At 39.6% G+C, this 24,365-nt stretch overlaps 1 protein-coding gene across 1 annotated transcript in view; it reads right to left on the reverse strand.

Moving 5' to 3' along the window:
• The window catches only part of MYBPC3 (myosin binding protein C3), a 58,070-nt gene that overhangs the window by 24,771 nt on the left and 8,934 nt on the right, over positions 1 to 24,365 (reverse strand). Inside the window, exons 3-16 of the mRNA XM_054400259.1 lie at positions 22,277 to 22,372; positions 21,921 to 22,007; positions 21,686 to 21,834; positions 20,592 to 20,709; positions 19,188 to 19,236; positions 17,910 to 17,954; positions 15,554 to 15,610; positions 14,680 to 14,682; positions 10,578 to 10,601; positions 9,668 to 9,834; positions 8,751 to 8,883; positions 8,463 to 8,465; positions 7,955 to 8,079; positions 7,334 to 7,439 (exon numbers count right to left, since the gene is read on the reverse strand). Coding sequence (XP_054256234.1) covers positions 7,334 to 7,439; positions 7,955 to 8,079; positions 8,463 to 8,465; positions 8,751 to 8,883; positions 9,668 to 9,834; positions 10,578 to 10,601; positions 14,680 to 14,682; positions 15,554 to 15,610; positions 17,910 to 17,954; positions 19,188 to 19,236; positions 20,592 to 20,709; positions 21,686 to 21,834; positions 21,921 to 22,007; positions 22,277 to 22,372 — 1,162 coding nt within the window. The remainder of the gene's footprint in view (positions 1 to 7,333; positions 7,440 to 7,954; positions 8,080 to 8,462; positions 8,466 to 8,750; positions 8,884 to 9,667; positions 9,835 to 10,577; positions 10,602 to 14,679; positions 14,683 to 15,553; positions 15,611 to 17,909; positions 17,955 to 19,187; positions 19,237 to 20,591; positions 20,710 to 21,685; positions 21,835 to 21,920; positions 22,008 to 22,276; positions 22,373 to 24,365) is intronic.

Genomic DNA, 24,365 nt, shown 5'->3' on the forward strand with positions numbered 1-24,365 from the left:
AGATAAACACGAAAGCATGTTAAATGCTGTAGAAGTCTCATGGTTTGAGTGCACCCAGCCAGCAGTAACCCCGCCCCAACTGCTGGCTCACCGCTCCGGTCGGTGGCGTGGGGAGGAGAAAACACAACTAAAGGCTCCTGGGTCGAGACAAAGGACAGGGAGGATTCAGCCATCCCTTAGAGCCACGGGCAAAAGATAGCCTCACCTTGGGAAAACAGAATCGGTTTAAACACCACCACCAACTGAATCAGAGTAGGGCAATGAGAGGCATAACTGGATGTTAAAAATCTCACCACCTTTCCCCCACGCCGACTCTCTTCCCAGGCCCAGCTCTGCTACCTCCTCCCTGCGGCCGCACAGGGATTGGGGGTCGCAGTCAGTGCCAGCCTGTTCCATGTTGTCTCTGCTTCTCCCTCCTTAGCAGGGAGACTCCTCACAGTCCGCCCCTGCTCCAGCATGGGGGTCGCTTCCACGGGAGACAGTCCTCCACCACCTTCCCCAGTGTGAGTCCTTCCCACGGGCTGCAGCTTTTTACGAAGGAGTTCCCCTCCCAGAGACGGACCAGCGCGAGCTCCCCTCAGAGCTGCAGCTTCCGGCCTTAGTGTTGCGACCAGATTGTTCGGGAGCAGCCAACTGGCCAGGCGTGGGGTCCTCCATGTCCTGCAAGTGGGATTCTTCCACATTGTTGATCTCCAAGGGCTGCAGGCATTCACCTTGATATTTTGTCATAGGCTGAAGGGCAATAGCTGCTCCGGGTTGCCTCCCCATCCCCTTTTCTCACTGACCTCAGTGTTCCCATGCTCTCTCTGACTCCCACTCCTCTCCAAAACAAAAGAACCGCCAAAACAGAAAAACCCGCCCACCAGGTTTTGGTTGGTGTTTTCTCTCTCCTTTTTTTTTTTTTTTTTTTAAAGTAAGTCCATTAGTGTGGAAACGTTGATGAACCTGACCTTGAACCCCAAGAATGCATTGAAGTCGGGGGAGCTTCTCGAAGCTTCTCTCAGAAGCTCCCCAAACACAAACCCGGCACAAGAATACACAGGGCTGAAGACGCTTCACCAGCCGGGAGTGTGCCGTCTTAACAGCTGCTGTGAGGTAAATGGAATTTACTGGGAAATGCCTTAAAATCTTAAACTTTCTTGATGTGGATTACAATTGTTGTAAGTTCATGCTTTGTGGGTATTAGTAAAAGAAGAAAATACTATGATGGAATTAAACGGAGACGGATTTTGGATTGGCTAGCCCTTTCTATTCATGAATGCCACCGTATTTTAAGATATTGTTCAATTAAGTTTCACTATCCGCCCTGGGAGGACATTTAATTATTGCAATTTCCAGTCATCATGAAAGGGAAACGAGCAGAGAGGTTTCATACTGTTTAGACAAGGTGACACAAAAATACATAAGACTTCCCGTTCCTAATTCTGAATAACCTAAACAGGCTACAAGAAAATAACTTGGATTTTTTTTCAGCTTACTCGTTTTGTAGCATTTCATATTTCTCATTATTTGAATATATATATCTCATGCTACTTGTTGACTACTGCTGTAGTTTGTAAACAAAAATTTCTGATACATGGAAGAAAAAATTGTTATGCTTTTAATAGAGTAAGGAATTTTCTTTTTACCATTTGTTGTTTGTTAGCAGTGATCATTCATCTTAACAGGTGAGCTTACATGATAGCAAATTGAAATGCTGCTTAGGGTCTCATTTAAATACTATGGCACTAATCTCTGGGTAGATGTATGCAAGGAAACCTTTTACCTAAAAGTTTCCTGAAGTAAATCACAAGATCAAACTTTAAGCAACTTACTCCCTCCTAATTATTCTTTAGAGCACACCTTGTAATTTATAGTTGGTTTAGAAAAAACACTATCCTCCCTTCCAGATCACAGGACTAAAACACTAGTAAGGGAGGAAACAAAGGATGTCTGTAACAACCATATGAAACACAGCACTTACTTTTATGTCTGGATAATGTTTCCTCTCCCTGCTGAGTGGCTATAGTCTGGAGCTGAATGGGAAAATGCTCTCCTGAGGATTGTATTTCTCATTCATGCAGATTGGTTCTGGAACACGTGCTACTACAGTGCAGTGAATAAACCTCTGCTGAACTCCTGAGAACACAATTTAATCCAGAGGTTCAACATGCTGCTGTGGCAAAACTACATGCTCTGAAACTGAACTTCTTAAATTTCTTTTTCATGGTGTATTTTGACACATCTCATCAAAAATATCTGAATGCTCTATTCAGATATTGGTAAGAGAGCTCTTGAAATCTTGTTTAAATAATGAAAATAAATTATTAACAATAATCTATTAACTTAAATCCCTGGGAAGGAAATAGTACTTGTGTTTGTTTTGGTAATTTACCGCACTGCTGATGCTGTGTATGAGTACAGTACACATGAGTACAGCAGAGGGGTGTACTGACAAATAGTGGAGTGATAAAACTGTAAACATCTAAGACCTAGATTTCATTTGCCTTAAAATAATGCACTGATGCAGTGAAAAGTGCAATATTACCTCATATAAGGTAATATTACAGGCCTCCCTGTCATAAGCTGAGCAAAGAAATGGAAGAATCGGTTGATACTGAAGAGTAAGTGGAGGATTTTATAGAACTTAGAAGTATTGGTTTAAAGACCACCATAGGTCATCTGGTTCAGCCTTGCACTTGAAGCACATCTAGTGCAATAACATGCAACATGGTGGGACGATTCTCACAATTGGAGTACCGCACTGGGGGGTTATAAGCTCTTTAGGAGAGACAGGCAAGGGAGAAGAGGAGGAGGGGTGGCCCTGTATATTAGGGAATCCTTTGATGCCTCAGAACTCGAGGTTGCAGATGAAAGGGTTGAATGCTTGTGGGTTAAAATCAGAGGGAGGCCACACAAAACTGACATCCTGGTTGGAGTCTGTTATAGACCACCCAACCAGGACGAGGAGGCTGATGAGATATTCCATAAGCAGCTGGAAGCTGTCTCAAGATCATCAGACCTTGTCCTTGTGGGGGACTTTAACCTACCAGACATCTGCTGGGAACTTAATTCAGCAGAGAGGAGACAGTCCAGAAGGTTCCTAGAGTGCATGGATGACAACTTCCTGATGCAGCTCTTAGGTGAACCTACCAGGGGTAAGGCTCTGCTTGATCTGCTGTTCTCAAATAGAGAAGGGCTGGTGGGAGATGTGATGGTTGGAGGCTGTCTAGGGTGCAGCGATCATGAGATAGTGGAGTTTTCAATATGCAGGGGGATAGGGAGGAGCAGTAACAGAACCCTCACTTTGGACTTTCAGAGGGCAAACTTCAGGTTGTTCAGGCAACTTATTCGGAAAGTTCCCTGGGTAACAGCCCTTAAGAAGAAAGGGGTCCAGGATGGTTGGACCTGCTTCAAACAGGAGCTCCTAAAGGCACAGGAACTGGCAGTTCCCACATGCCGTAAGACGAGCTGGTGGGGAAGACGACCAGCCTGGATGAGCAAGCAGCTCCTGAAGGATTTAAGAGAAAAAAAGAGGGTTTATCGCCTTTGGAAAGGGGGGGGAAGCAACTAGTGATATGTTTAAGGATGTTGTTAGATCATGTAGAAGAAAAATTAGAGAGGCAAAAGCACAGTTAGAAATTAAACTGGCTGCTTCCGTGAAGGACAACAAAAAGCATTTTTATAAATATATTAATGCTAAAAAGAGGGGCAAGAGGAGCCTCCACTCTTTATTGGACGTGGAGGGTAACATTGTAACTAAGGATGAGGAGAAGGCTGAGATTCTAAATACCTTCTTTGCCTCCATTTTCAACAGTAAGGCAGGAGGACTTCAGGATAACTGGCCTCCTGAGCTGGTCGATGGGGTCAAGGAGCAGTGTTGTACTCCTGAAATCCATGTGGAATTAGTTCGAGACTTGTTGAGTCACTTGGATATTCACAAGTCCATGGGACCTGATGGGATTCATCCTAGGGTGCTGAAAGAGCTGGCAGATGAGCTGGCCAAGCCTCTCTCCATCATTTTCCACCAGTCCTGGCTCACTGGAGAGGTCCCAGAAGACTGGAAACTGGCCAGTGTGACACCCATCCACAAGAAGGGACGCACAGAAGAACCTGGGAACTACAGGCCTGTCAGCCTGACCTCAGTGCCAGGGAAAATCATGGAGCAGATTGTCTTGGGGGCACCTGAAAGATGGCCAAGGAATCAGGCCCAGCCAACATGGATTTAGGAAGGGCAGGTCCTGCCTCACCAACCTGATCTCCTTCTATGATCAGGTGACCAGCCTGGTGGACATAGGAAAGGCTGTGGATGTAGTCTACCTGGACTTCAGCAAGGCCTTTGACACTGTCCCCCACAGCAAAGTCCTGGCCAAGCTGTCAGCCTGTGGCTTGGACAGCAGCACTCTGCGCTGGGTTAGGAACTGGCTGGAGGGCCGAGCCCAGAGAGTGGTGGTGAATGGTGCCACATCCAGCTGGCAGCCTGTCACTAGTGGTGTCCCCCAGGGATCAGTGCTGGGCCCCATCCTGTTCAATATCTTTATTGATGATCTGGATGAGGGGATTGAGTCCATCATCAGTAAATTTGCAGATGACACCAAGCTGGGAGCAGGTGTTGATCTGTTAGAGGGTAGAAGGGCTCTGCAGAGGGACCTTGACAGGCTGGACAGATGGGCAGAGTCCAACAGGATGGCATTCAACAAGTCCAAGTGCCGGGTGCTGCACTTTGGCCACAACAACCCCATGCAGAGCTACAGGCTGGGGTCAGAGTGGCTGGAGAGCAGCCAGGCAGAAAGGGACCTGGGGGTACTGGTTGACAGCCGCCTGAACATGAGCCAGCAGTGTGCCCAGGTGGCCAAGAGAGCCAATGGCATCCTGGCCTGCATCAGGCATAGTGTGGCCAGCAGGAGCAGGGAGGTCATTGTACCCCTGTACACAGCACTGGTTAGGCCACACCTTGAGTACTGTGTCCAGTTCTGGGCCCCTCAGTTTAGGAAAGATGTTGAATTGCTGGAGCATGTCCAGAGAAGGGCAACGAGGCTGGTGAGAGGCCTTGAGCACAAGCCCTATGAGGAGAGGCTGAGGGAGCTGGGACTGTTTAGCCTGGAGAAGAGGAGGCTCAGGGGTGACCTCATTGCTGTCTACAACTACCTGAAGGGAGGTTGTAGCCAGGAGAGGTTTGGTCTCTTCTCCCAGGCAACCAGCAGCAGAACAAGAGGACACAGTCTCAAGCTGCGCCAGGGGAGGTTTAGGCTGGAGGTGAGGAGAAAGTTCTTCACAGAGAGAGTGGTTGGCCATTGGAATGGGCTGCCCAGGGAGGTGGTGGAGTCACCATCCCTGGAGGTGTTCAAGAGGGGATTGGACGTGGCACTTGGTGCCATGGTGTAGATAGTCATGAGGTTTAGGGTGACAGGTTGGACTCGATGATCTTTGAGGTCTCTTCCAGCCTTCTTGATTCTATTCTATTCTATTCTATTCTATTCTATTCTATTCTATTCTATTCTATTCTATTCTATTCTATTCTATTCTATTCTAATAGGTAAGTCAGCCATGGTTTAGTGTGTCAAAGTCCTGAAGATCTGCAAGGTCAAAAATCTGTTCTCAGCTTTGCCTCTCAATGCCTCTTTTTTCTGTCTAGAAATGCTTTCCTATATCCTGTTCATAATGTAAGGATAAATTGGTGAATATTTTTGGGGATGTCACTGATTAGGTACTATATGATAATGGGGACACACAGATTTATCATTCCTAGAGTTTGTTTTCATTTGGAGCTGATAAAATGATACATCCAGCATTCAAGGGTGAAAAAATCAGATAAAGATTATGTATTTTATAGCACCTTTTCATTCAAGGATGATATTATTTCCAAGACCATCTGAAGTTCTGAAATAACTGTTCCATAGTACTGCATAGTAATAATCTGAGACCTTTCAGGGTGATCAAGAGAATATTCTTTGCTGATTACTGTGAAGAGACCCACATAATGAGTTCTCCAAGCCCCAGTCTGATGGCTATGCCTATGAGACTGTAAGCCTTATTTCTGCCCTCTGTAAGTCACATAATTGCTTTTGTCCATGTGCTTGTGATTTCATATCCCAGGTTTTAACGGATGCAAGAGCTGTAACAGGTGCCCTGAATTAGTGCCTGTTACTTGGCATAAACTGTTGAGCATTTGCTTAATGAGCCATGAAACTCGAACTCTTTCATCCATTCTGTTTTTCATGTTTTCCCTGGATACTTCTCTCCATTGTCCAGAATGCTCCCCTTGTTGCCGGAACGAATTGACTGAGTGTCACCTAATAAAACTAGTAAAGCACAGTGTCAATATCTAATTGCTCAGCTTTCTGTTGCTATGGTTTGAAGAGTTTCTCTGAACACTTGCTGCATTTCAGGCTGAGACAGCTGTTGATTTGTCCTTGTCACACCACATGCCCATCCCACATACAGCATCTCTGCAAGATATATGGGAGTTGTTCAAAGGCAGAGAGGATCAAAGTGTGGCAGCTGCACTGATCTGAGAGGGATAGATTTGGTTGTCCCCATCTCTTGGCATCTGTAAGCAGTTCCTGAACAATAGCATGTGTGTGCCTATGTGTGTGGCTTCAGTAGTGCAACGCATAAGCTCTACTAGCTCTTGGACTCTAAATAAATTCTCAGTTCCTTCCTTTGGGAGAGCAGATGAGTGGTTGGCACTTTCCAGGAATGTAATGGGCATTGTGGGAACAGTTGATAACCATCTGCCTGAAGCTGTTAACAAGCAGGAGAGAATCTCATCAGTTAGAGAGATGAAGTGAGAACAGTGTGCTTAAGACCTGGTATGTGAGCGCTGCATGCTGTGCCTGCCCAAGCAGCTTGAACGTTCCAGCTTCCGCTCAGCTGGAACGCCTGACAAATGGACTCTGTGATCTAAACGTTTGTCGTCTTAATCCTCATTGCTGCATATGCATAATGACCAGCTTTTCGGGATCACCACAACAGACAGGTTAAAAGAAGTCAATAACCTTCCCTCTTTGTCTCAGGAGAGCTAAGAAAAAGTACTTTAAAAATAACCTTCACTGCAGTTGAGAAGACCAGAAGGTTCTATAAATTATAGCAAACTTGTAACAATACAGATCTGATGGTTGGGGCAATAGTTAGATGTTGTTGTCGAGTGTTTAGAAGCTAAGAGCTTGGTACAGTCCATAGCATCCTGTGAACACCGAACAAGAAATTCAAGAGACTCTATAAAATGTCTATGCTTAATTTCTTTTCTGCCCTATTCTGGCCTCTTAGTTCCTTCTTCATGTAAGACAGACACTGGTCTGCAGAGATACGGTTTCACGTTCCTTGTGTTTTTTCCCCTTTTCAATTCCCTTACCATTTCACAGTAGCTCCTTCTTCAGACACTTCACACTCAAACTCCACTCTCTCTCCAACCATTACCATCTGGTCCTCCAGTGGGTGAGTGATCAGGATTGGAGGTTCTGGAAATTAAGAGATTTTTATTAAAACAGTGTTACAGAAGACTGAAGAGCAGAAGTAGATTTCACCACTCTGCACAGGAAGAACCCCTGGCCAAATACATGGTGATGTTCTGTGTTCGAACTTAATACTTACTATGCTGGATCACATAGTATTATCAAATGACCTTTTGGGGTTTGCTTCATGAGACAGAATACAATGATGTATATATTCTGAAATTCTAAACTGGAGGTATTAGTTTTCTATACTACTTGACTGCTTGTAGAGATTGAGGTACATGTTTTTGGAATGCAATGCAAAGTTTATGGAGTGGAATGCAATTTTAGAAGTAAGTTTCTAGCCCTATTTTTGGGAAGACCTAAATTCAAATGAGAATTAATGGTAATTTTACTGTGTTGTTTTCCTGTGCTTTCTTAGTTGCAGCTGTAGGGAAAATTTTCCTTCATTTCACTGTAAGAAAAATATCTACTTCAATACACATCAGAATTTGTTCAAGCTTGTTGTTACCATTGCTCACCTTTTACAAACAACTCTGTGAAGCTCTTTTCCTCCCCTACCACACATTCATATGCTGCATCATCAGCCAGAGAGCAGTGATTTATAGTCAGTATTCTCTTGTTCCCAACAGCCTCAAAAATATATCTGGAAAAGAATGCAAATATCAGAGAGTAACTCTTTCTTGACCCAGTCACTGCCTTCCCCTGCCTGCCAGAGAAAAATATTCCTACTTTTTTATTGACATCGGTGGCCAGTTGTGTAAAGACTCAAGCCCTATCCCTGTCTCAGTGACAGCATTAGTGCTTGAAAAACTAGCATATGAAATGAGGGATAAATCTTCATACAAGTGTGAAGGATATGCACTCCTGTGAATTGGTGCTGGATGCTTTTCTAACATCTAGCCACCATGCCTTGTCACAGCTTAAGCACAAAATCACTGGAAGTTGGTTTTGAAAGCAAGCTATCATGAGGAAGTTATTTTGAACCCTGGATATACACATAAAGATCAGAATATAATGAGGACTTACTTGCTAAGTAGTTAGGTGTAAGTATCCATGTACACAGTTCCATGTGTAGATATGTAGAGCAGAGGGAAGAAAAAGAAAAGTTATGAGTAGACTGACCCCGAGCCAAGAGACTCTGCAGATTCTTTTTCTCCCTATTTTCCTATAATCACAGAATAGTTTAGGTTGTAGAGGACCTTTAAGATTTTCTAGTCCAACTATCAACTCCTTCCTTTCTAAGAAAAACTAGTTTGCCCTCTTTGTCCGAGCTGTAGCCCATTCTTTTCTGGATTTTCTATATTTATAGTTTACCTGCCGCTCACTTGGATCTCCTGTCCATTCTTCAGCCATTTCACATCAGCATCCGGATCAGCAACTTCAACCATTAATTTAATCTTTTGCCCTTTGTCTACTTGATAAGCTGGATCCAGTTTCTTAAGGAATGCTTATGATGAAGAACAAAACAAAGAAACAAACAAAAAAACCTTTAGTAATTATTTACTTTTTTTCTGTCAGTAAAGTAAATCTTAATTCCCTTTCTTGTTCTTTGCTATCACCTAAACCCCACTTACTTACTTCCCTGTTTGCTACATCACTGTTTGGATTTTTACCATTTCTGTTCATTCTTCATCCTGTTCTGTTTTCTGTTGTTACTTAACATGGAGTGAAAAGCATGTGATACAAACTAAAATAAGCAAAGTAGAATATTCTAAATCAGATGTGAATATGCACTCAGCATATCCTAAATAGAATTACAGCTATGCATGCCCATGTAGGGAAATGAAACTGATTTTCTCAGTACTAATGAATGGCTGCTTGTCTTCTCTGTTTCAGACTTTTAAATGAACTAGTTAAAATCAAATAATTAAGATTTATGGAAATGAGATTATGTAAAGATACCTCTGATGCCTGACATACTGACCAGTTTTTGGAGTGGGATGAGTGGGAAGGGGTGTATTTTAACATTCAAGGATAGATGAGGGGCAGAGCAGAAGAAACAAGTAAAATTAACAGGTTAAGAATATTCAGAGTTTCAGACTAAGGTAGCTCAGAGCTTTGGCCTTTGGTAATCAGTATTTCGTACATAAAAACTGTGTAACAGTTGGAATAGGAAGGTCTGTTTCTCTTTCTCTTGGGTCTGGAGCCTGTCCAGCTGATACCATTATTTGAAGAACTCCCAAAGAAGAAGACAGGTACACGTATATTTATAATAAGTACAGCTCACCAACCTGTACTTTTCTTCTCTTCTTTCTTTATGCGTTTGAGACGTTTGAGCATCCCACGCAAATCTGTGATACCATACTGAAAAGCAATTTTCTCATATTCAGAAGGAGGAGCTTTCCTCAGGATTTCCCAGACATCAGCATCAGACTGTGATTCAGATTTTGCTTCAGCTCTGCAGAAAGGGATTGGAGTATCTAAATGCCACTATTGAGAGGATTTAAAAACAGCCATAGGCTTGGCAAGCTGTATATTGGCTTGATGAAGCCATTTCTTAATAAAGAGTTTAGCAGTCTAAATTTTGCTCTATTAGTACCTAGAATAATGAAAAACCCGATGACTGGATTTACTTCTATTTATATACAGCGATTAAAATCCTATCACTATCCTGAAGGGTTTACTTTGTAACAGCCAAAGCAAAGAAATATTAACTTCCCTTTAATGATGTGTAATGGAAACAAAAGGAAACTTATTTTCCAGTGTTAGTCATACATGAAATATGTGGCAAAGCAAGGAACTGAATTGATATCCTGCGAACGCCTTGAAAACGAGGCAGTTGGTTTATGTTAGCAAGAAACACGCCCTTTCCTACTCGGGGCAGTCTTTCTCTTCACAAACGTGTCAGAGAGAATTAAAATATTTGCCATCTATGGTAAAGACAATTGTTGGCTACAGTAATCTATGAAACAAAAAGATGCATAGACTGGTGAGTAGTGGCAAACAAGACAATATTTACAAGGAACTACTTGTTTTATATTATGACCAAAGAATTAGTGATTATGGAAGAATCAATGTTTGGGTTAGTAAAACCAAGTGAAAATTTCATTGTCTGGTTGTGAAAAAGATAACATTCTTTCTCTGTCATCATATGTTTTATGCTAAGATCGTGAATAGAATAGGAAATCGATATAACCTTACCGATTTACTGTGCGCAAGAAGCTGCTGTACTCCAGAACAACGCAGAGAACCGTTTGGAAAAACACACAGATCGCAGTAGGCAGGAAAGAGGGCATCGTGTTAAAACAAGAGAGCCATGAATGTCACCTTTACCTTTAGCAGAACAAGCCTGTACTTCAGGAGCTGGGAGAGGAAGGAGCTCATGCAAAAGCTCTGAAACAGGCTAAAGAAAAATGCTGTTCCCTATTGAAACCAAACTCACTCCCGCACCTTGTACACGCTGCAATTTATATTGCAAGTATAAGCACTTCTGCTTTTTGCTAACTATGGCTGATTGCCTGACAGGGAAACAAATTACTCTACTTTGTGCTGTTGTCATGGAGCTGCCTGTCAGTTTGCATTTTGGTAAACAGGGAAAGGATGAAAGAAGGAATGTTTTCTATAAAATTTCTTTAGGAAAAGGAATCTCCTGGGGCTATTGTTTCTGAAATCACCAGCACCAAGAAGATTATAGTGCAGCAGAACACACCTTTGCAATGAAGCCATATTCAGTGGTAAACCCCAAGAAGAAGTTATGCAGCAGGTAATGCAGAGAAAGGTGGAGGATTATTTGGCATATTTCCAGTTTTTTTTTCCAGGAAAAGAACAGTCCCATTAGTCTGTGAGAAATACTATTACTTTAAAATATCATGGCTGTAGTCAGTCTAGACAGCAGGTATAACCAGACGTATCTAGAACTCTTTTTATTGCTAGAAAAAGGCTTGTGTGTAACTGGAGCACTATGTTTATTAAACAGGCCAGGCTTGGGATTTCCAGAACTCCTGTAGCTCTTTAACAGAAGAAGAGCAAAAGAAGAGGATTTCAGCTCAGTGAATTTGAGCTGCAATACGGCTTGCAGTATTGTCTGTCTTTGGAGTGGTTTAGCATTTGGTAAACCCTCACTAGCACTCTATGAATTGATAGGTGTACCTTTAGTTTGGGTTCCTTGTGATAAGTGCAGGCTGCTGAGTACGTGCTTTGTCGTAACTGCATCGACAGCACTCACAAATTTAATCAGAATTATTCTCTAGATATCTATTGTGTAGTTAGGGGCAGCTACAAATGAACTGGGGCAGGACAATTGAACTGATTTGCCAAATAGACCGAGGTTATTTTTAACATTAGCAGTTCTTGGGTTAGTTGCCCTGATCATATCAATTAGCAACTTTAAAGCATTTCTAAATACATATACATTGGTACAGGTAATACAAGCACATAAAACTAGGAACATGAACCATTTCTAGTGTGTGCTGAGTTCTTTGTACTACTACAATTAATGTTCTCTGAACAAAGCGTGTCTCAGAAGGAAGTGTAAAATCACAGGAAATAAGAAAGGTTTAACATATTCAAATGTTACTATTTTCCTTTGGGTATTATTTAAATATTGGTGGTCTCTCAGTCTGTCTATTTATGTTCATCTGTATATACCTCTTTACCTGAATATTCAAAGGCAGGATTGTTCATGGAGTTTTCACAAATACTTTGTGTGAGTTATTTTTAAATATATGATGAAAAAAATATCTCCCAAGCAATTTGGCAGTCTGGTATATCTCACTCTTGTGAAGACTTCCTCAGTTTTAGCTTTAGCTTTTCCATTACTCAGTGTCATCCCAGTGTTATATCTGTCAGTACTGTTTTGGTACATGCAAGTTGAACTACAAGGTATTTGCTCGCAAGCAAGAGTGTAGTCTCTTCCTCGGAAGCACTAATGTTTCCTAATGAGAGGAAAAGACTTGGAAGTTGCATGTAAAATGGTAGTAACAGCTAAAGGTTGTAACTGGTATAGGGTTTAATGGGTTGTGAAGAAAAGAAGTCTGCCTCTGACCAGTACTCCCAGTACTTTTCACCATGTTGTTTCGGTTAAAACATTGATCTCATGGAGACAGTTTCCACAGCAAGGCTGTACTCTTCCACTAGCAGCAGGAACTAAGCAGCATTTAAGAAATCTGGTAGTACTTGGGCTCCTAAAGCTTCTTCCACCCTTATGTTACTGTCCCTGATATTGGGGGATCCTTATTCAGAGTAATCACCTCATAGGTTAACTATGCACTTTGAGGGCATTAAGGTGCAGCTTAGTGAAGCTGCTGTAAATGGAATATACAGCTGAGATGTTTTAAACATATGTGGAGGAGTTAAAAATAGTTTTGTGCATCACAGAGATGGTTCCTTCCTATCCCATTACCATCAACTGATGGGATCCTGTCAGCTGTCACCTCCTTCAAGGTCTCTGCTCACTATCGTGTTTAATAGTTCTGTGACAGCTGTTCCCTTCCTCTTCCCAATGACCTCTCCTTGGCCCATGACATCTGTATGTCAACACCAGTTAATTAAACTACAGCAATAGGAGACAGTGTATTAAATGAAGCCCTTTTTGTTATAGTGGTAGTATTCATTACCCATGGATTGACGGGGATTTGTAAATTAGGTGGGACAAAGCAGAAGCAGTAATTTTCAGTTCTATTTGAATCCGCATGGCTCTGGAGAGTTCCTCAGCATGAGATCCCTTTTTATATTTATGCCTATCAATTCTCATTAATACAGGGGTGTTCTTCAACCCATGGTGTGCAAAACCTGAAGGATCTGCTAATTACTTCTAAAGTAGCTGTGAAAAACAACTAGGATCAGTGAATTTATCAGTATGCATAAATTCACTAGCAGATTATGTAACTCAAAGGTTGAAAAAACTGGTAACATACAGTGAAATTTCTAAGCTTCTTTAATTATTTGACTACAACTATAAATAATTAAATCATTAAAGCCACAAACTGAACATTTCTGGAAATACTGGGGATTTTTACTACTTTATAGAGTTCTATCAGGGCTCAAAACTAATAATGAAAGCAGAAGGGAAAGATAGTAGGAGAGAGGCTCATAGTACTTAGCAACTTCATTCCAGCTGGCGTCAGAGTGTGAAATTGTGCAAATATTTTCATGTTGGCCTACACTTATTTGACATTTTTTAAAAGAGATCAACGGTTAATTTTGCCTTACTTTTTCTACAGGAGTTAGAATGTGTGCACAGTTGCTCCGTTTCAGCTCGCAAACCTGCACCGTTTTGATTACTACCATTATTGAGAAAGCATATTTTCCCTACTTCAGGGAAAATTCTAATGCACGTTTTGTTTCGCATTTCTCAGGGGTTCATGATGAAACAAGCCATTTTGATAGGTATACTGTCAATGTCATCTAGCTGGCCTTCTGGAGCATTGTGGTTGTATTCCATGTGACCTTGTTTGCCCCACTGAACTTTGGGTGAGTTAACCTGAGTGAAACATGAGGCTATATGGGCTTTACTGCCTTCTGTAAAAACGCTACTTCAGATGTCTATCTTATCCTGCACTCCTTCTGAAGATAAAACACTTTCTAAAAATAGTGATACTGATATCTGAGCAGACCCTGAACACCAATTCACAACATTCACCCAAGGAGCAGATTGTAAAAATTCAAACAGAGTAAGTTTAGATTTGCAAAATATGAGTCTAGTAAGTGTTGACAGTAATTTCAGAAGCTGGAAAGACACAGTGAGCATCCAGGGGCAGTGAGCAGAAGGAAACATGTCTGGAGTAATGGGATGATACTGAGCATTGGAAACTTTACTTGGAATAAAAAGAAATATTTTGTAACAGAGAAGCCTGTGTATTTATGGAATGTGGCATCAGTAATACATGCATGTAACATGTTCAAGGATGGATGGAACAAAACTTCAGCACATTTGATAGTCACCAGCAGGCATGTCATGAAAATTATTTCGACGACAATGGAAATTTAAAGCATCAGGTTATGAGAAAATCTGGGCATTCAAAGACAATTTAGAACTGCTTATAAAAGGAAGTGATGATGAAAACTTAAGGACATTCAGAGAAATACATTGATTTGTATTGAGTGATCCACCTTAAATTCTACTAACTGTTCAAAAGCATATCTGTCTCAGAAATTGCTGGCTGGTAATTTTCTTTCATACTATCTAATTTTTGTCATGCTCTACATGTAAGAATGGTAAACATGCATGCACTATTTCACACCAAGTGGTTCTCATATTCAGTCTCACTCATGCATTTATAATAAGACAAAATAGAAATCTTACTCTCTGCATCAGTGAAATCCAAAACATCCAGATTAAGATGATGGTAAAAAGAGAAAAACAAGAAGATATGTAATGAAAACAGATGTGGCAAATAAGAATGAGAATGGGAGAGAAAGTTCCACCAAAAAAAAAAAAAGGCATAAAATAAGAACTGGAATTGGAACAGTAAGAAGTATTTATGTAATATTTATACAACTAGAATATATTCTTAATATATGCTAAGCAGCTATATAGAATATAATTGTATTGTGTAATATAAACATCTAGAGCTCTAACAAAAAGGCTTGTCCTCACAGCTCTCTGATGGGAAGTATTGTGAAAATTTAGGACAGAAAATTCTTTAAAAGGTATTGTTATGGACAGATACTGTAAATTATCGTTGTATTTTGAGGGTTTTCATTACGAGTCCTGGTGGAAGCACGTAACTACCCTATTCCCAGCCTTTTCTGTTTTGGAAAGATCAATCTCTTCCTGCCCCCTTGTTTGTTTTTTTTCCCTCTTTACCCCTCCCTTTTTCTTTTTTTTCCCTCTTTTTCTTTCTTGTATAAACTCAGCAGAAATACAGCAAATGCTGAATATTTGGAAAAATTGCCATAGTTACTTATCATCCTTTTTCCAGTGCTTTTGATGAAGTATTATAGGCAAGTGGCCAAAATAAGGTGATTTTGTTAATTGCCAGCACCAAAGTATTATGCCCAAAACTACAACTGACTGCACTGAATTCTCTCCCCCTTCACCTGAATGTGGACATATGATCTGCTTTAGGGAAATTACCAGGATTCTAAATTTATGCAACTTTCACTTTTATGGCTTTCAGAGATTCTTGGCAGAAAATGGTTACTTTATTTCTCTAAATCTATGAATTTTTACTCACCTCTTTTTCAGTAGCGCACTGAAATTAAACTCTCCACTGTCATCATGTCCCTCAGTACTGCGTGGTAACAGAAAGCCATAATTAGTTTCAGAAGGAAATAGGAATACCTTATGAGATTGTATCATTATGTAGACAATATATTTTTGTAGATGGGTTTAGAATGGCTTAGAATGTGGACTGATATGGAAGGTGACTTAGTTAGGCCTTTTGTCCATATTTGTCTTCATATAGGCTTAAAAAATGTTTAATGGACTTGGTATTTTTTCTGTACTGATTATGGGTAAAGTACAGTGTATTAGTTTGGTGGTCATATTGATCTGGAAGGTATTCAGTTTCATAGAGATGTTGCAGGAGCTTTCCTTTGGTATCATTAGGGCTTTTGAAAGCTGTAGTTTCAGGAATATGAATATTGTTTACAGTGTGAGGCAGTGTTGAACCATTCTTTTTGTGGAAATTCTTAGTCTGAACTAGACACACACCCCCCAATTGTTTCTTGAGGTTCTTTGTGATGCCAGAATTCATTATACTGAAAAAAATGTTACATCATTGGTGCTTGGGAGAGTTAAAGGAGGAATTATGTGATCTGACTCTGATCCTGAGATGAGGTTCAATATGCTCTTGTTCAGCAAGAGATGTTGTGATGATTTGCGAGAACAAGAACAAACAAACAGGAGGTTTTTAGTATGTCATTCTGTCTGTTACAAACAGTAAACTCAGATGGACTGCACATTATTATTCTTGGTGTTCTGAATCAAATGTGTTTTGTCTGTGATTAGAAACATTTGAGGTACAGATCTACTGTGAAAACAGTGTACATAGTAAATCACTTCTTGGAGTTTAGTTTCTGAAAATCACTTAAGGAATTTGATATAGAAGTATTGGCAGTTACACCGGATTTCATGACTATTGATTATTCAACTTAGCAAAAAAAAAGTATTTTGGATTCAGTGTTCAGAAAGTCAAAATGTACTTTCTTCATGTCAGGCTTCCGTTATCAATGTTTAACTACTCCATAACATCTCTGTTGCCTTGAGTATTAGAATCTTGTGATGCCGTCTCAGAGCGTTCATATTCTTCCAGCAGCAACACTTGATATTTAATTACAGATTTACACTCAGAAATTGTTCTTTTCAGTTGTACTGGTGGTAGTGGTAGCTCTTAATGCTGTCTCTGTCAGTACAGAGTGCTATTTGCTTTACAGTTGGTCTATAGAAGTGTAAATCAGAACATCAGGAAAACTCAGGAAACATCTGGGAGAAATATTTTAAAAAGGGAATAGGCTCAAAAGATTAATTATGAGCATTTTAACAGTACTCTTAATGAAATGGAAGAGAAGTGGCAAACTTCATGTGCTGCTCAGAATGTAAGATTAGTGAGAATAAGTAACAATTTTGAATTACTGTATGTGTTGTGAGAAAAGATTTTTTTCCTTTAAGAATGTATGTGTACCCTTTTTACTTCTGTGATGGCTTTCAAGATAGTACAGTACTGGAAAGGATGATTTTCTGGCTATAATGCTCAAACAGAAAAGTGTATTTTTGGCCACTTTGTTCCCTACTGTCGGAAGATGTTTGCATAAAATGTACATAAAAATCACTGGTATGATCCCTTTAAAAAGGGCTTCTTGTGATCAAATATTCAGAGAATCAGAATCTACAGCTGGGAGAATAACTAATCACAGTATTGCTTCCCAGGTAGTAGTTAAATCAGATTGTTAGGAAAGCCTAGCAAGCCGTGTTTAGTTTTTCTGAAGTAACTGCTTTAACATGCACAGAGTTAGGTCTTTTCTCAGGGTACTTATTTCCATTATGGTTGGGACCAGAAGGGATAGGGTGGGAAATGTAATGATACTAGGACAAAGAGAGTGCCAGGAAGCAACACATCTTCATATACTCATGTATTGGTTTATTTCTGTGAGCAGTGGTAATTTAAGTGAGTATGTGCTCAGCAGAGAGGAAAACATGTAAACAGAGGGGCAGACATGCATGTAATTTGTAGTTACTTTATTCCTTCCAACAGTGGTGAGAAGATGGCACTTGCCAAACACATGCCTTTTCTGTAGATGAATCTGCCTCTCTATGTACTGTCAAACTACTCTGTTGTTATTTGCATTCATCTTACAATACTATTTACTTTTAATTATTCATTTCATATAAATACTACATACTATAAATGATGGTTTATTTGAAATTTATCAGCTAGTTTTGTAGTTTTTTTCTTTTTTTAAATTTATTTTTAATTATTTTTCCCTTTTTTTCTTTCTTTTTTTTTTCCTTTTTTATTTTTCATCTCCTAAGCAGAGAGAGACAGTTCATTGTTAGACTTGAGTTTGTCTGCTGACGCAGACAGTGGCTACCTGAGAAAGGCTGAAGTCATCCGTCTCCCCCCTCCTGCCAGGCTCCTGAGTGAGGGTATTAAAGACAAAGCTTCAGATTTAAACAGTTCAAAATTTGGCTCCATTTTTACTGAAAAAAATGAAAATTTGAACAGCCTGAAGCTGCTTGGGCTATACTCCCTATGATGCTAAATTCTGTTATTTTTGCTAGCAAAAAGAGAAATTCTTAACCTAATTTCACTGCAGTGAAATAATGTAATACAGGTGTGTAGGGAATACCCCCTATTTAAGATGCATCACAACAATTGTAGATAAATTCTGCAGCCTTTTTTGCTTTTTTGTGATTGAACGTTAAAAAAAAAATCATATAAAAATTGCACATATAAGGAAAAACTCAAGGAGTTGCCACAGATCATTTGTGTCCTACACTAGAAAAGTAGATGCCTGTTGGAATAAACTTGATCTAGTGATTTTGGGAAAATACATAAAAACAAAGGCAGAATCTGAATTATGCAAAGGGAGAAGAAATAGTGAGCAGTGAAAAAACACATTGTTAATGTCTAAGTAAAAATTTAAGAAGTTTTACAAATAGAAGGACGTTATTTCATTATGTCCTATACCCATTTAGACAGGTGTGATGAGATAGACTTTTCAACACCAGGGCAGTACCTTGCAGGCTTTAAGATCTGAGACCTACATATGTCTGATATTTTACACAGACACATCATTGTCTTCATTCAATTGATATAATTACAGAACATGAAAACAAATACATCCTAAATGCTTGTATTAATGTTATCAATGATATGGTGCTTACAGAGATCACATCAAACTATACTTTTTTTAGCAAATGTTTGTATGAGGGTACATGCGGTTCCTCAAGCCAGACCAGATCCAAGGCTAGGCGCTACACAGATTCTTTTCCTTCTCTACTGTCAACAGTTGGAATGCTCTTTAGAGATCTGGAAGATAAGTACTGAAGTTCTTGGTAGAATTATACACATTATCAATTGCTTAATTAAGACAAGCATGATTATTATGCTAGTACCTAGCCTAAAGTCAGATAATTTCTAGTTTTATAGTATTTTAGTGGTAGAAATATGTTCTTAATAGAAATGTTTTTTTCATAATTTAGTGATAGAAATATGTTTTTAATAGAAAAGTTTTCTTAGTAGACATCCCTATCTTTGTGGTTGTTTGTACAACTGCTCTGCTTTTAGTTAGCTTTGTCTGGGAAAGTAGTGAACTCTGCATGGAAGTGCAGTCTAATTTGTGTAAGTTTCTACTGCACATACTCACGTGCGTCGGAAGGCAGCACGAATATCCAAGTCTGCAGTTACTGGTGCTTCTGTTGTGACAAAAAGAATGGGAGAGCAAGTCACAACAGTACAAAAATACAGTGTTATTTCTAAAGCCTTTTCTTTGCAGACCTTTTTTTAAAAATTTTTATGTTGTAAATTGTGATTGATTACTTTTTGAAAGATTGAATTATCTCTAAAAGTGTAGCTTTCACTAGTGAGCTTCCAAAATGCAATGTTTTGTGTATAACCGAATTCTGTCTCATGCTGCATAACAACCTGCAGCATGACAGGCTGTCTAATGTCATGTGTGTCAGTTCTCCTGCTGCTAAATTTAATTTCAATACTGGCTGCACAGGGTATCTAAACTCAAATCAACTTACTGTGATTACTAACAATAAATTGCAGTTTATCATCTGAAAGCAAAGGTAGATTCCTGGAAATACGCAGAAATGTGCAGAAACTCCATTGAGGATGTTGCATAGAGAGCACTTAATTAGTCTGTTCTAGGCTTCTCTTGGTATAGGTGTCCTGCTATTACTGGGAGAAAAACTGTTGTCAGGCAGTCTTAAATTATGAGTCCTACAGCCAACTTGTGAAATTTCACAAGTTAACACTGCTGACTGTGTAACTTCAATAAACTTGTGTCTTTGCATATGAAGTTCATTAGTTGCTGGACACATGTTAATGTTGCAGTCCCTTCAAGAGAATCACTGAAACAGGAAACATTCCAAATGTTTGGTTCTTCCAGATGGTCCATGCTTTTACTGTTTTAACTAAACGTTTCCACGGTAGGGCACAATTGATGTTGAAATGTACTTTCTTTTCAAAAATCATTTTTTTCATTGTAGCTGTTGTAAGGGTGGCAGGATGTATTATGTAAAATGAGTTACCTAAAGTGATTTTTCTATCACAAGGTGCTTTTGCAAGACTTGGATTTATAAGGAAGAAGGGAATTGATAATAGTGTTGCATGTCTAAATCCATCCATTTCCCCTTTTTGTTTCTTTTCAAGTATCCCGTTTTTAGTACCAGACTTTTGCCAAGGTAAGAATGGACCTCTCTTTTATTCTGGAGGAAATTAATACTGTGAAAGAATGGATCTGAAAGGAGTATAAAGGCAAAGAATAGCTGGACTGATTTACTGATTTCTGTATGCTTGCTTTAGGAGCATCACAGTTCTGACTCTAATGACGTCTAACTGTTACTAGTTATGCTCTATATTTCTACCAACACATCCCAGTCCTCATCTGTGGGACTCTGTAAGTGCACCTGTATCTCTTCAGGTCTATACTTCAGTTCTGTGCTTGTCTGATAGCCACTCTATCCCCACCAACAATTCTTTCTGGTAAGAGGAAGAAAAAAATACTAAAGGACAGAAACAAGGTGGCAGGAATTCATCTTACCATTGACTATCAGGTTGAAATTTGAACTATCAAACTTGTCCTTGGTAGCCACCTCACATCTGTACCCTCCTGCAAAAGTCATGTTTGCTTCTATGATTTCCATTTCAAAGGTGTAGATCTAGAACAGACACCACTGATATAAGTTAGAAAATTAAATGGTGAAAAAGAGAGAATGAGAATGCAGCAAATACAGCATATTAGGGCATGGAGAGAAATAGACAAGGGATGAAATAGGCCTCTGTGTACTTTTAGAATTAAGAACATCAGTATTGTCATAAAAATTACACATATGCCCCCTAGCTCAGTAGGACAGCTGAAAAGTATTGTCGGAACAGATCTTCCAGAGGATACAATGTTGTATTACCAAAACGTACTGTCAGTCATAGAATCAGTCAGGGTTGGAAGGGACCACAAGGATCATCTAGTCATCACATGCACTCATTCCATGTATATTGGAAAGAGGATCAGAGCTTTCATTAACCAGGTGTAACCTCTACCAGAATGTGTACAGTACATTAAAAAATACAGCAAAGCCACTGGCTAATGGGAGCAAGTCTGTTCTGTTCCAACCAGGAGAGGGTGGTAGTGTTTTGTAGAGCACACAGGATGAGAAGTCATGGTACAGACCCTCTCGTATTCCTCTGTCTGTATCTTTGAACACATTTGTGGTGAAAGTCAGCTATTCAAAGTAGTCTAGACAATGCAAAAGAACAATACATTTCAACACTGATAGCTGTCTGCTTGATCTTTTAAAATGAGGATAGACTAAAATGTCTGATTTACTGTATTCTCTTAAATTTAGTAAGTATCTATTGCTTAAGAGGAAGATGGAGGGAATCCTACAGTAAATAACGCAATACTTCCTCCCTGGACCTCCAGACATTGTCTCATTTCATCATAGATAAGGTGTGCAGGAGTCTGTACCTAGTGCTTGTCTCTTGCACCTATGGTCAGAACATAGACGATACGTAAGTATAGCATTGTGTGTAGCTTTGGGTACCTTAGTATCAAAATATTTCTCTATTAGTTTTATCTTTTCCCCAGATTAAAGATTAGTGTCTAGAAGACTGAGAACCTTGCTCTGCTAGTTGTACCTTGTTATTTCGATCGTAACTGTCATGTAGCTGGAGATGTTTCCCCACTTTGCTTCCCAGGTCCATCCACTTCCCTTTGAACCACTTCACTGATGGCTTCTTCAGCAGGCTCTCACCTGCCACTTTGGCAGTGAATGTAATGTTTCCACCTTGTAAGGGAAGTAGCTTAAAATAAGATTCTGAATAGCATTTAATTTCTCTGTTCCAGCACTGCTATCACTCATGACGTACTTACCAACAGTAATTTCTCCATCCTGGGGTCTCATCACAAAGAGCCCAATGGGGTCCAGGGGCTCACCTGGTTGAGTTCCAGCAGATGCAACTGAAATAAACATCAGAATTACTACTTAGAACTTTCTGCTTCAGCTTCTGTTACGATTTATATAGTGAATTTTTAGAGTCATTTCAAGATACCAATATGTTTCCTGTCTCTTGAGATTCCTTATTTATTATCAGTCATCACTAGTGATCTGCTTTCAGCTACTGTCTCTACTTCATTGACTTAAGGATTCCCTGTTCCTATTCTTTCCTTCTTAAAGGAAAGAATTCCTTAATAAATCAGACTTGATAACAGTGCTAGTTCTCTGTTACCTTCTGTGTTTTGGCTGTTCTCTACTGGTGGAGCAGGTGTCTCGGAGGCAGCTGGGGCTGGAGCAGCTTCAGCAGGAGTGACCGTCTCACTCTTTTCTGGAAATACATGCAAGCCAAAATCAGAGAAAGTATTGGTTCTACTTCCTTTATGAAGAAATTTTACAAAAGACCAGCTTTTAATATATGTTAAGAAATTAGCTGTGTTTTTTTCAGAGCTTAGAGGATGCGCTGGAAGAAGAGGCCTAATGAAAACTGATGATGTCTTGCTGAGTTTAGAATGGATGTTTTAGATTCTGCAGTCTTGATGTGTAGAAACTTGTTAGCTGGTGAATAATACTATTATTTGATTCACTTCAGTGGTCTAAATAAAAAAGTTAATGAAAAATTATATAGTTACTATTTTTGTCAACAATTTCCTTATGTGTGAGATTTTGTTTAATTTTGCTGTTGGAACACAGTGTCCCAAATGCTGTTTCTGTGTGTGGCTTGGGAAGAGCTCCAGACATTGCTACTTATGGAGTTAAAAAGTCCATCTATCATTTCTTCCACTGGCTCATGGAAGTTTATGGCCTCTCAATTAAACCATGACCACACAGACAAACTCAGGCAAACACATTTGGCATGATGGAGAAGATAGAAATTTATGAAAAGGGAGTAGGAGTGAGCAGTTGGGGTGGATGAAGGGAGGTGGATACAGATCAGTTGCAGCAGGATTACTTTTTTTTTACCTAGGCTAGGGAGCCACTTCCAAAGGACCTCATCTGCCTCTCATACAAGTCCCATGTGTGGTTTCCCAGCTATTTGCAATGTCTTTTTTGATGTTGTGCCATGTGATGACTGTTTGAGTGGCTCCTCACAAAGGGAGGTGTCTGTGTTGGTTTTTTTTTTTTAATAATGAAGAAGTGAAAATTCATTTGTTAAAATATCAATGGGTAATCCATTTACTCGTCAACAATTTAATCTTAGTTAAGGTCTGAAAAACAAGTCAGTAGCTGTGAACATGAGTTAACACTGCTCTCAGAAAATTCATGCTTTTCACCCTAACCTGTATGTGTGCCTTGAAAGAAAACAGCATGATTTTAAACTGGTATTATTTAAATACTTAAGTACCAAATTCTACCACTTTTGTTGTTAGAACGACTCCCATTAGGTCTTGTCCAAGTAATTTTCCACTCAGTTTTCACTGGGAAAAAGCCTAGGTGTTATTCTAACTAATGTAGCTTCCAGAGCTTGAATATGTAGCTGTTTAGAAAGGGCTTATTTTGAGGCATCAGTATATCACATGTACAGGAAAATTGTCTTTCCTTTGGCATCTTGCTGTCTCCATCACCAATGTGTGCTTATCGGAGGTGCATTGCTCTTAGGTAATGATTACATTTCCAAATACAGCAACTGTGTTATTTGTTTGCTCTCTGCCTAAAGCAGGCTCTACCAGCAGCCAACTAACCTGAAATGAGAAAAATATGACTAGTATCAAATGTAGCTGTTTACTTTCAGGATGAGAGTCAGCAGGATCACACTTTTATATGCTCTGACAGCTGTAATTTATCCTAATCCATACCAGGATTTCCCTTATTCCTCATAACCTGTCATGTACCATCTTTGCATCTGGAACAGAATTTCTTGTCTCCTGTCAAATATTAGCATCTTTTTATCTGACCAGATGATCTCACTACTATTATGTTGCTAGAATAAACAGTGATAGCAAAGAGGAGGTGATACTAATAGTCTGAGTTTGAGGCTTTTCACCAAATAAAAATGGAAAATAAAAGCATTTCCCTTTTTGGAAGGGAAAAAGGGATCAGGAAGGTCAAAATGTTTAAAAAAAAAAAAAAAGAGTGATTTTATATGTCCTCAGCATCTTCATACATTTTTCAAAAGACAATCCCAGAAAATTTGGCTCTACAGTTTTTTCCAGGAAAAACCTGGGGAAGTTACTCAGTGTCTTTCTAAGCTGATCCTTTAATGAATACAGACATAGTAAAGGATAAGTGATATACAAATAACAGAAAGTAACATTGGTGATTGTATTCAAGTCCCTCCTGAAATATGTATTTTTATTGACAGGTGATTTCAGGACAGTTTTTTG

This window comes from Indicator indicator, chromosome 4 (assembly GCF_027791375.1).
Source record: "Indicator indicator isolate 239-I01 chromosome 4, UM_Iind_1.1, whole genome shotgun sequence".
Lineage (NCBI taxonomy): Eukaryota > Metazoa > Chordata > Aves > Piciformes > Indicatoridae > Indicator > Indicator indicator.